This window comes from Panulirus ornatus, chromosome 23 (genome assembly GCF_036320965.1).
Source record: "Panulirus ornatus isolate Po-2019 chromosome 23, ASM3632096v1, whole genome shotgun sequence".
Classification (NCBI taxonomy): domain Eukaryota; kingdom Metazoa; phylum Arthropoda; class Malacostraca; order Decapoda; family Palinuridae; genus Panulirus; species Panulirus ornatus.
In genome coordinates, this window is record NC_092246.1 from 7,560,441 (window position 1) to 7,573,383 (window position 12,943).

General features: G+C 39.4%; 1 protein-coding gene across 1 annotated transcript in view; it reads right to left on the reverse strand.

Annotated features, from left to right (window-relative positions):
* Positions 1 to 12,943, reverse strand: part of eIF3a (eukaryotic translation initiation factor 3 subunit a) — a 46,779-nt gene that overhangs the window by 20,173 nt on the left and 13,663 nt on the right. The window contains exons 10-13 of the mRNA XM_071676537.1: positions 11,812 to 11,997; positions 10,036 to 10,197; positions 6,356 to 6,541; positions 401 to 577 (exon numbers count right to left, since the gene is read on the reverse strand). Coding sequence (XP_071532638.1) covers positions 401 to 577; positions 6,356 to 6,541; positions 10,036 to 10,197; positions 11,812 to 11,997 — 711 coding nt within the window. The remainder of the gene's footprint in view (positions 1 to 400; positions 578 to 6,355; positions 6,542 to 10,035; positions 10,198 to 11,811; positions 11,998 to 12,943) is intronic.

Genomic DNA, 12,943 nt, shown 5'->3' on the forward strand with positions numbered 1-12,943 from the left:
AAGTCCCAATTACACAAAATCTTTTTCATTCCAACCTTCCATCTCCAATTTGGTCTCATTTTCCTTATTCCCTGCACTACTGACTCATATATCCTCCTTGTCAACCTTTCTTCACTCATTCTCTCCTTAGGTTCAAATCATTTTAACACATCCTCTTCAGATTTCTCAACTACAATCTTTTTATTAAAACACCTCTCTTACCCCTTAAATGCTAACTAGATCAAACCACCGCACACCTCATTATTATCCACAAACATTTAATTTCCAACACATCTGTCCTCCTCCACACAACCCTTTCTGTAGCCCATGCCTCACATCCACATAATATACTTGGGCTACTATTCTCTGAAACATACCCATTCTTGCCCTCTCAGATAACGTTCTCTCTTTCCACACTTACCTTCTCATCTTCCAACATTTTTTTCAGAAGTGGAATTTCTACCAATCGTTTAGCTCTTTCGTAATGATCCACTTTCTTCTCCTGAGCCTTGAGTCGTTGCTGGAGTTCTTTTCTTTCTTTCTCTAATTCTTCGACTTGCCTTTGCAAAATTTCTTCTGCACCAAGACTCAACAACTCCTGAGTGATAAATTGATTGAACATTTGAGAATATGTAAGTATATAAAGGCAGCATGATCAAAACTAATGGGAACTTTGGAAGAAAAATGTCATGAGTCATTTGAATAAATTAAAGTGGCTGGGAGGAATGGAAACACAGAGATCAAGGTGGGAGGCATGGAAAAAGGTAAACAGGAAAAAAGGAATAGAAAAAACAGGGAAACATGCAGAATAGAGAGAGAAAGGGAGGAAACAAAGGTATAAAGGTGTGATGGAAAACATGAAAGGAAGGAGAGAAAAATATGAGGAGGAGGAAATGACCTCTCTTCTCTAATCTACAACATACATGACCTTACTTAGCCTCCCTCTTTCATTGCATGATTTTTGCACTGGCTGTATCCACTGCAACATCCTCTCCCTGGTACCTAAGCAATCCACTATCTCCAAGTCCTCCATGATATAAATTAAACCATTCTTTTGTGTGTGTATATATATATATATATATATATATATATATATATATATATATATATATATATATATATATATATATATATATATATATTATCCCTGGGGATAGGGGATTAAGAATACTTCCCACGTATTCCCTGCGTGTCGTAGAAGGCGACTAAAAGGGGAGGGAGTGGGGGGCTGGAAATCCTCCCCTCTCGTTTTTTTTTTTTTTCAATTTTCCAAAAGAAGGAACAGAGGGGGCCAGGTGAGGATATTCCAAAAAAGGCCCAGTCCTCTGTTCTTAGTGCTACCTCGCTAACGCGGGAAATGGCGAATAGTTTAAAAGAAAAAAAATATATATATATATATATATATATATATATATATATATATATATATATATATATATATATATATATATATATAATCTCAGCACTCCTTTCAAATACTCTTCCAATATTTGTCACCAACTTCTGGAGCTTCTCTCTACAGTCTGCCAACCCTTGTAGGTTTTCCGCCAACCCTTGTCGAGGAAAAATATGCTCCAGTGACGCACTTGCAGACCCAGTTTCAAACAGGTCTTTTTGTGTGCCACTTAGTGATCCACTTGAATCTTAGTGAAATCCTTTGAATCTTTGGGATATCCTTTGATATCATTGAGGACAATGTGTGGTGTGAGGTGGTTTGATCAAGTAAGTAACGTAAGAGAGATGTGTGGAAATAAAAAGAGCGTGGTTGAGAGAGCAGAAGAGGGTGTTTTGAAATGGTTTGGGCACATGGAGAGAATGAGTGAGGAAAGATTAACCAAGAGGATATATGTGTCGGAGGTGGAGGGAACGAGGAGAAGTGGGAGACCAAATTGGAGGTGGAAAGATGGAGTGAAAAAGATTTTGTGTGATCGGGGCCTGAACATGCAGGAGGGTGAAAGGAGGGCAAGGAATAGAGTGAATTGGATCGATGTGGTATACCGGGGTTGACGTGCTGTCAGTGGATTGAATCAGGGCATGTGAAGTGTCTGGGGTAAACCATGGAAAGCTGTGTAGGTATGTATATTTGCGTGTGTGGACGTATGTATATACATGTGTATGGGGGTGGGTTGGGCCATTTCTTTCATCTGTTTCCTTGTGCTACCTCGCAGACGCGGGAGACAGCGGGGGGAAAAAAAAAAAAAAAAAAAAAAAAAAAAAAAATCATATATATATTATAATTTGTCGCTGTCTCCCGTGTTAGCGAGGTAGCGCAAGGAAACAGATGAAAGAATGGCCCAACCCACCCATGTACACATGCATATACATACACGTCCACACACAGCACATATACGTATCTATACATCTCAACGTATACATATATATACACACACAGACATATACATATATGCACATAATTCATACTGTCTGCCCTTATTCATTGCCGTCGCCACACCACCACACATGAAATGAAAACCCCCTTCCCCCGCATGTGTGCAAGGTAGCACTAGGAAAAGACAACAAAGGCCACATTCGTTTACACTCAGTCTTTAGCTGTCATGTATAATGCACCAAAACCACAGCTCCATTTCCACATCCAGGCCCCACACAACTTTCCATGGTTTACCCCAGACGCTTCACATGCCTTGGTTCAATCCATTGACAACACGTCGACCCCGGTATACCACATCATTCCAATTCACTCGAGGTAGCACTAGGAAAAGAAAAAAAAGGCCCCATTCGTTCACACTCAATCTCTAGCTGCCACGCAATAATGCCCGAAACCACTGCTCCCTTTCCACATCCAGGCCCCATACAACTTTCCATGGTTTACCCCAGACGCTTCACATGCCCTGATTCAATCCACTGACAGCACGTCAACCCCGGTATACCACATCAATCCAATTCACTCTATTCCTTGCCCGCCTTTCACCCTCCTGAATGTTCAGGCCCCGATCACACAAAATCTTTTTCACTCCATCTTTCCACCTTCAATTTGGTCTCCCACTTCTCCTTGTTCCCTCTACCTCCGACACATATATCCTCTTGGTCAATCTTTCCTCACTCATTCTCTCCATGTGATCAAACCATTTCAAAACACCCTCTTCTGCTCTCTCAACCACACTCTTTTTATTACCACACATCTCTCTTACCCTGTTATTACTTTCTCAATCAAACCACCTCACACCACATATTGTCCTCAAACATCTCATTTCCAGCACATCCACCCTCCTCCGCACAACTCTATCTATATAGCCCACGCCTCGCAACCTTACAGCATTGTTGGAACCACTACTCCTTCAAACATACCCATTTTTGCTTTCCAAAATAACGTTCATGACTTCCACACACTTTTCAACGCTCCCAGAACTTTTGCCCCCTCCCCCACCCTATGATTCACTTCCGCTTCCATGGTTCCATCTGCTGCCAAATCCACTCCCAGATATCTAAAACACTTCACTTCCTCCAGTTTTTCTCCATTCAAACTTACCTCCCAAATGACTTGTCCTTCAACCCTATTGTACCAATTGACTTGTCCTTCAACCCTATTGTACCTAATAACCTTGCTCTTATTCACACTTATTCGTAGCTTTCTTCTTTCACACACTTTACCAAACTCAGTTACCAGCTTCTGCAGTTTCTCACCTGAATTTGCGAACAACAACTGACTCACTTCCTAAGCTTCCTAATCCTTTGAATCTTAGTCAAATCCTAGAAGAAAGCTCCAGCTTCTCAAGTTGTCTACCCTAGATGCCACTGTGAGTTCAACAGGGACTTTTTCCTTAGAGAAGGTGAGTACGCTTCCTGTTTGCTCTGTGATGTATTTGATAGGCTTTTGGTAAACGTTAGGAAAAACAGTGAAGCCTGAGAGAAACTGGATGTTAGGATGAAAGGGTGGGAAGAGGAAGCTGAGTTCTTGGCAGCAAAAACAGTTGTGATACACATAACAGACATAGGTAAATCATCTAGGTAGATAACTTGGATAGTAGGATAGCAACTGTTGTGACGAAGTTGGAAGATACTTTCATCATCCAACGTGCGAAGAAAACTTGTCTGCATTACCAAACAACTTACTAGCAACGAACTGTCCACTCACAATAGGTTCAGCATACTAGATGATGAAGTACAGGATGATCATAGAATCATCCTGGTTGGGAATCTATAGCCAAACATTAGGACCAGGAGTTTTGTGCGAAGGGTAGAAATAGGAAGAACTTGTGTTATCCAAGTGCTAAGATAGAATACGTTCTAGATAAGTTTGACGACATAGTCTCAAACAATCCCAAAGATGTGATTTTTGTAGTTCAGGTGGGGACAAACAATGTAATTAATGGGAGATCAGAAGAAATATCAGCAAAGTATAGGGAACTCATTTGCAAGTTTAAAGAAAGTCGTAGGAAGCTTATACTACTGGAATTGCTGCCAAGGTATGATGTCGATTCCTGTACTCTCAGAATAATGCTGGGGATAAACAGAAGAATTAAAGCTCTCTGTGGGAAGGAGAATAGTGTGTTAAGTATAGACCTGTGGGACTATTCTAGTCATGACTGATCTCTGTACACCAGGGATGGTCTTCACTTATATGGAATAGGGTAATCCTGCCTTGGTAGATTATTGTATGAGAACACTATGCCTGTTTTTTTTTTTTCGACAGAGATAAACGACTCCAGAGAGCAAATCACAGTCAAACTAATAAAGGAAACAGAAGAGTGGGTGGGGGAGAGGGGCTAGCTGTGGGAGGTGGGTCAGCATAGGCAGAATCAGAATGTGCAAGGGATCTGAGGGATAAGGCTTCCAGTTTGACCACAATCAAGGAAGAGGTAGAGGATGGATGGAACCTTGGCAGTAGGGATCCTTGGTAGCAGCAGTAACTTCATAGGCAGAGGAATTAGCAAAGAAAGGTCAAGTAGAGTCAGTTGGGGACAACTCAGTATAAGTAGTGGGTTAGCACACCTGCAGGCCAACCTTCAAGTAACTTTATATATTGAGATTTCCAAAATGCTTTTGATAAAGTACCTCACAAGAGACTTTTACATAAACGCAAAGCACACAGAATCGGTGAATAACTCTGTACATGGATCAGAGACTGGCTTACCAAAAGAAAGCATTGTGTAGTATTAATCAGCGAAGCCTCAATTTTGGCTAGACGTAATGAGTCGGGTGCCACAGGGGTTGGTCCGAGGCCAAACTCTTTTCACAATATACAATAATGACATAGACCTTGGTCTCATATCTAAGATCTCTAAATTTGATGACAATACTAAACTAGGAGGTAGAGCTGTAAGCAGGCAGGTCTGCAAAACGATTCAAAGAGATCTTAACTTACTAGCAGAGTGGTAAGACAGAGGGCAAATGAAGTTTAATGTAGACAAGTGCAAAGTTACACACTTTGGAGACAAGAATATGTGTCACAAAGTATTTGGAAACTCTTTATCTTAACTGTAGCTCTACCCACTCCTGAAGCTATGCCACAACGAATCTTAAACAAGAGTCACTATTTCCCCTCTTTTCAAATTGCTATTATCTGGCACTCTCTCACTTTGCATGATACCCTGTCCAAGCAACCTTCATACACCAACATATAATCTATCACATTTAATGTTCATTGAAAATATGGTCCCAACCTTATTTTCTTCTTCACCTCTTTTCTGCCTATTACTACTACCCCATCTACTCTTCACACTGTCACTCCCAATCTTCTCATATTCTCACACAATTCACCATCTTCCAATGCATTTTCTTATTTTCTGAAGTTCATTTATACTCTCTCACCCTCTCTATGTTGCTTTGTGTTTCAGCTCTCATACTTTCAGACTCTCTGTCACTTTCTCTTGTACTCATCCCAGTCACTCACATCTCTTCCCTGTAGATACTGTTCATCCATTTCCTCTCTCTCTTTCACTAACAGGTAAACTAATTAACTTTTCAGAGCAAAGAGCACAAAAAGGCATAATGTAAATTTAACTTACAGTTATGTTAAACATGCCAAATTTCATATATCTATCAATGTCTCTGATACCCATACCTTTTGGAAACTCCCTCATGAGGTGGCCACAGCAAAAGAATCTCCATAACTGTTCAACTCCAGTGCTGCTTCTTATCTTTTAGTAACTCATCCTCAGCAGGCCACTGGCAGAGGGGTAATTCTACTGCAAAGTTTCCAGAGGCCCCTACCTAATGTTCCTACTATCTACTTCTGTCAAATGTGTCTACCTAATATGCCAAATCCTTCAAATCCATTAATGTAGGGTACTTGAATTATACTGCTTATTTAGTTCCACTAATGAAATACAACACATCATATCTTAAGGACATTTCTTTTACTCTAAAGAATCTAATGAGAACTGTGGATACATTCATGGGTACAACTATTACTTACTTCTTCATCAAACTTTTCCATCATTTTCTGACCATAAGAAGTCTGTGAAATTTGCAGAAGCCTGTCCTTGATCTGCTTGGTCTGAATTTGTTTCAGCTGTTCCTCTTGTCTAGCCTTCTCACGTCTACTAGCTTCACGCTCTAGCCGCTGCTGCTCTTCCTCTCTCTGCTTCTTCAGTTGCTCCTCCTGATTATGCACACAGGATTAACAATTATTAATAATATATATCTCCTTCATTTCTAATGCTTTCTTGAGCATTACAAACTACCTAAAAAATAACTTTATTATAATAAACCAAACTCCTAATAATTCATTTTCATTTTTTGTTATTTTGGGCTATTTTGTGATTTTTGTACTGTCAAAGTAGTAAAACCTTTTTCACACTACCAAGAAAATAACGAATCATTTATGAAAATTCATAACCTACTCCAAATGACAGTATGGATATACACTATATCTACATGGTGTTTTGTCCTATTCAATGATTTTGTCTCACAGGATAGTGAAATGAGATGATGGAAAATCAGGAATTGGGAAAGATGCTGTGATGTTGGAATAATTCATGATTTTCACTTATCTAATCAGACCTGGGCCCTGAAAGTTATGGATTAGTGGAGGTTCAATGTACTCTACTTTCATTTTTCATGTAAGTTTGAAACATCTTTAATGTGGAACCTTAAAATATACACATGGAAAATAAGAGTCATATTTACCTTCAGCAACCTGGGTACCAACACAAAAACCAGTAATCATACCTAAACTTTTTCATACAGTTCAGTGTATAAACGTAAACACAAACACTTATAATGACCATCCCAATCTCTGATCAGAGGCAATGATCAGCTATCTATAAAGAGGATCTGCACTGCTGTTTTCTCTCAAATATTTCTAAATAATTCTTATTAAGAAAATGTATAAATGAGAAACTTACCCTATTCAGTTCTGTACAAGGAAACACCAAAAAGGGTATGGATGACATCTTGTCATGGAAGAGCACTATTTATTCATTTATTATACTATGTCACTGTCTCTCGCATTAGCGAGGTAGCACAAGGAAACAGACAAAAGAATGGCACAACCCACCCACATAAACATGTATATAAATACACCTCCACACATGCACATATACATACCTATACATTTCAACATATACATATATATACATACACAGACATATACATATAAACACATATATATAATTCATACTTGCTGCCTTTATTCATTCCCGTCGCCACACCACCACAAATGAAATGACAACCCTCTCCCTCCACACGTGCGCGATGTAGCGCTAGGAAAAGACAACAGGGGCCACATTCGTTCATACTCAGTTTCTAGCTGTCATGTATAATGCACCAAAACCACAGCTCCCTTTCCACATCCAGGCCCCATAAAACTTTCCATGGTTTACCCCAGACGCTTCACCTGCACTGGTTCAATCCATTGACAGCATATCAACCTTGGTGTACATCATTCCAATTCACTCTATTCCTTGCACGCCTTTCACCCTCCTGCATGTTCAGGCCTAGATCACTCAAAATCTTTTTCACCCCATCCTTCCCCCTCCAATTTGGTCTCCCGCTTCTCCTCGTTCCCTCTACCTCTAACACCTATATCCTTTTTGTCAATCTTTCCTCACTCATTCTCTCCATGTGACCAAACCATTTCAATACACCCTCTTCTGCTCTCTCAACCACACTCATTTCATTACCACACATCTCTCTTACCCTTTCATTACTTACTTGATCAAACCAACTCACACCACATATGGTCCTCAAACATCTCATTTCCAACACATACGCCCTCCTATGAACAACCATATCTATAGCCCACACCTCGCAACCATATAACATTGTGGGAACCACTATTCCTTCAAACATACCCATTTTTGCTTTCTGAGATAATGTTGTCGCCTTCCACACATTCTTCAACACTCCCAGAACTTCGCCCCCTACCCCACCCTGTGACTCACTTCTGCTTCCATGGTTCCATCCACTGCCAAATCCACTTCCAGATATCTAAAACACTTCACTTCCTCCAGTTTTTCTCCATTCAAACTTGCCTCTCAACTGACTTGTCCCTCAACCCTACTGTACTTAATATCCTTGCTCTTATTCACATTTACTCTCACTTTCTTCTTTCACACACTTTTCAAAACTCAGTCACCAGATTCAGCAGATTCTCACCCAAATCAGCCACCAGCGCTGTATCATCAGCAAACAAAACTGACTCACTTCCCAAGCCCTCTCATCCACAACAGACTGCATACTTGCCCCCTCTCTCTAAAACTCTTGCATTCATCTCCCTAACAACCCCATCCATAAACAAATTAAGCAACCATGGAGACATCATACACCTGTGCCACAAACCAACATTCACAGGGAACCAATCACTTTCCTCCCTTCCTACTCATGCACATGTCTTACATCCTTGATAAAAACTTTTCACGGCTTCTTGCAACTTGCCTCCCAGAACATATACTCTTAATACCTTCCACAGAGCATCTCTATGAACTCTGTCATATGCCTTATCCAGATCCATACATGCTACATACAAATCCATTTGTTTTTCTAAGTATTTCTCACATACATTCTTCAAAGCTAATAACTGATCCACACATCCTTTACCACTTCTGAAACCACACTGCTCTTCCCTAATCTGATGTTCTGTACATGCCTTCACCCTCTCAATCAATACCCTCCCATATAATTTCCCAGGAATACTCAAACTTATGCCTCTGTAGTTTGAACACTCACCTTTATCCACTTTGCCTTTACACAATGGCACTATGCATGCATTCTGCCAATCCTCAAGCACTTCACCATGATCCATATATACAATGAATATCCTTACCAACCAATCAACAACACAGTCACCCCCTTCCTCAATGAATTCTACTGCAATACCATCCAAACCTGCCGCCTTGCTGGATTTGCATGCATTCCACCAATTTTCGGGCACTTTACCATCGTCTATACATACACTGAATATCCTTACCAACCAATCAACAACACAGTCACCCACTTTCTTAATAATTTCTAATGCAATACCATCTAAACCGGCTGCCTTCCCGGATTTCATCTTCTGCAAAGCTTTCACTACCTCTTCTCTCTTAACAAAACCATTTTCCCTGACCCTCTCACTTCGCACACCACCCCGACCAAAACACCGTATCTGCCACTCTATCATCAAACACATTCAACAAACTTCAAAATACTCACTCTATCTCCTCACTTCATTACTACCTGCTTTCATTGCACCTCTTACAATCACTTGATGCCATTTTGAATTGTAAGGATTGCAAATTTATTTAATAAATAAAGCCAATTCTGACATAACAGAAACACTGCATACAAACTGACCGCACGATAGCAGGAGGCAGGTTCAGACGAGAAAAAGTGAGTCTATGCCACACTACAAAAACAAGTGCGATATGAAATGCACGTTTCGGCATTTGAGATTTTTGAATTCTCTTCATGTATCAAATTATTACCAATTAATGTGCTATTTATCATTTGTCTGTCAAATCCACGATACATTATATTGGGGTCTGTAAAATCGAGGGTTTACTGGACTATCAAAAACTACCAACACCCTTTCTGAAACTGGTTCAGTATATTGTTCTAATAATGCAAACAATCATTCACCTACTACTGTAATCTAAAACTGATATAAAACCATACCTGAGCTCGTCGGATGGATTCTTCACGTTCTAAATTTTGGTTCTCAAGCATTTCCTTCCTTTCTTCAATGATGTGCTGACGTTGCAATATCTTAATATGTTCACGCTGTTTTGTATGCTGGTAAAACTGAATAGTCTGAGCTCTCATTGGTTCCATTTCCTTCTGCAAGGTGAGAGGAGTACATTTAAGTATAAAATGCAATGATTTCTTCGACTGAGATCCCTTCCCAGTAAAAAAAATCAAGCCGCTACCATGAATTAACATTAACATCAAATATAAGGAGAAAAGTGGCAAAAGCACAAACATTTGTCTGTGAAAAACATGACTTCATGCCCCAGTGACTTATAATGAAAATTACCAAAATTAACACATACAGAAATCATATCAAATTTAAACAAAAAGAAGTCAAAGATTTGGATGAGTGATATCTAAGAATATTTAGCCATACATCTTTCAACTATGCTGTAATATTTACAGTAATTTTTTACACTGCAAAAACAATTCAGAAATTCTACTGAAATACTGCATGCAGTAAAGTATTTTTGTACATTTTCTAACTGTTTGCAGATGACATGGCTCTGGTGACAAGACACTCCAGAAGCTGGTGACAGTGCTTGAGAATATGAAAAGAGTGGGTTGAGAGCAAATATGAATAAAGTGATAAAATAAAGCATGGAGATCAAACACTATTGTCTGAGAGTAAATCTGAATTAGGGGACCAGGAGGAAGTGGAGTGCTTTAGATACAATGGGCTAAAGTAGGTCATTGTGGGAGAGGAGGCAAAGGGACTTAGTGCACATAGGAATTTTTGGAAGTTATTATCCATTAGAGAAAAGATGGCTGTTTAAAGTTACAGTAGTCCCTATAGTACTGTACTGACATGAGTCTTAGGGCCCTAAATGCATAAGAACAGAAGGTGGCTGTTCTAGAAGTGAGGGCCTGAGGTTGATCATGTAAAGAATGACTGTAAGAGAGAAAAGAGGTAGTCAATGGAGAATGATTGATAAAGCTGACCAAGGTGTGCTGAAATAATTTGGACATAAAGAGCTGATGAAGGAAGAGAGACTGATGAATTGAATGCGTGTGTCAGAAGTGGAAGGAACAAAGGGGGTGAGGAGGACAATGGAGATGGAAGGATACTCTGAAAGAGGTTTGGTACTGGGGCCTAAACATTCTAGAGGACAAGAGGCATGTATGGGACAGAACGAAGTGTAGTAGACAGGTAATGCACTGTCAACAGGCAGGGCCAGGACATACGAAAAAGGGGGGTTTGACATGGGATGGGGCTCTGATTTTGGTGCTGAGGAGATGTGAGTAAATGAGCCCAATGTTCATTTGTTCCTGGCACTACCTCATTACCGAGAGGAAAAATCTATAGTCATTTTGATCCTCAGTCGCATTATCACTGCTTAATTTTAAACCAGTAACATGATATTTCTATTCCACAAGATGATACAGTCTTACTCTGTTAGGGGTAACAAGCAATGAAAAGGTGAAAAACAGAAGAAGTGAATAATTTGAATATGTTAAATGATAGGGCAGCAGATGTGGTGTTTCAGATGATGTGGCATGTGTTGTGAGAATCATGCTTGAATGGTTTGATGAAGAAAGAGGAAGTAATGAAAGCCTTATATGAAATGATCAGTAACAAAGCTGCAGGAGTGGATGGTACTGCAGTTGAGTTTCGCAAGGAAGGTGCTTGATTACTGGCTGGGTAGCTTTTTCAAAGTTTGTAAAACTCCTAATTCCAAACAAAATATCTAAGCATCATTCTACCTTCCTATTATCTGGAACAATGAGATCTAGACATGCTTGCAAGGCAGATCCCATCTGCACCAGCTGGCAGCGAATAGTCTCTGAAGGCAGCGACTGAAGCATAGGGCCTTCTGGAAGATCTTCACGCTGAGACTCACTCAGATCTGCACCAAAGTGAACACACTCACTACGGTGATCAACACGTATCTGGAAGTCAAAACTAGTTGCATAAAACTCTTAAAAGAAATCAAGAACCTAACCATTATGCTAATCTGTGAAAATACTGGCCCCCCAAAATTGAAACTGAGTGAGTGATGGATATGCCTCTCTCTGCATCCTTTCACTACATGATTTTTCACTGGGAAACATTCCTTGCCTTGTTTAGCATACACAGAAAACCTACCAATGTATGCTCGTATATCCATTATTACTCATCTCAACATGACGAGGTAAATCATCATCATTTCAATCTATGTTCCTTAGGGCATTATGCATTTGTAGTTCACAGTTTACTGATGATGAGTTTGAGAAGAAATATTCTATAGGATCTAAGTTAAGTACCCTAGATCTTTCATTGATAAATCCCTTAAGTTAAGAAAGAAATCATTTTATACAGTTGAACCCAAACCTTCTATTGATACCAAGAATCTTTTAGTTCTCCATTTCAATAATAATTTTACTTTACTTCCCATGTTGCTTAAATCCTTTTAATGTAAATGTTGCCTTCAGCAACAATAATACTATAAAGAATATCTTAATCAGGAACTCATCAGTTTTATGTTGGGCAAACTGGTTAAGGATCTTTCTGTTAGACTTAGCAACATAAATATAGTATAAGAACAGGACAAGAATCAAATGCCTTGTTTAATCACATTAAAAACTATGATCATTGTATTGATTGGAGTAATGCCATCTCAGTAATTAACTCCAACTCCAGCACCAAAAGAAATATCATTGAATCTTCTATCACTAAATACACAAAGAATTATAGCCTTAATATTAGTGAAGGTCTAAACAAATTGGATAATTTTATTGTTGATAAAATCTGTAAACAATTCACTTTCTTGTCCACGTGATAAGTTTACGAGACACTTGTCTGTCTTGGACAATCACTTGTTTACCAAATGGCATCTTAGCTACGTCCCTTTGTTGT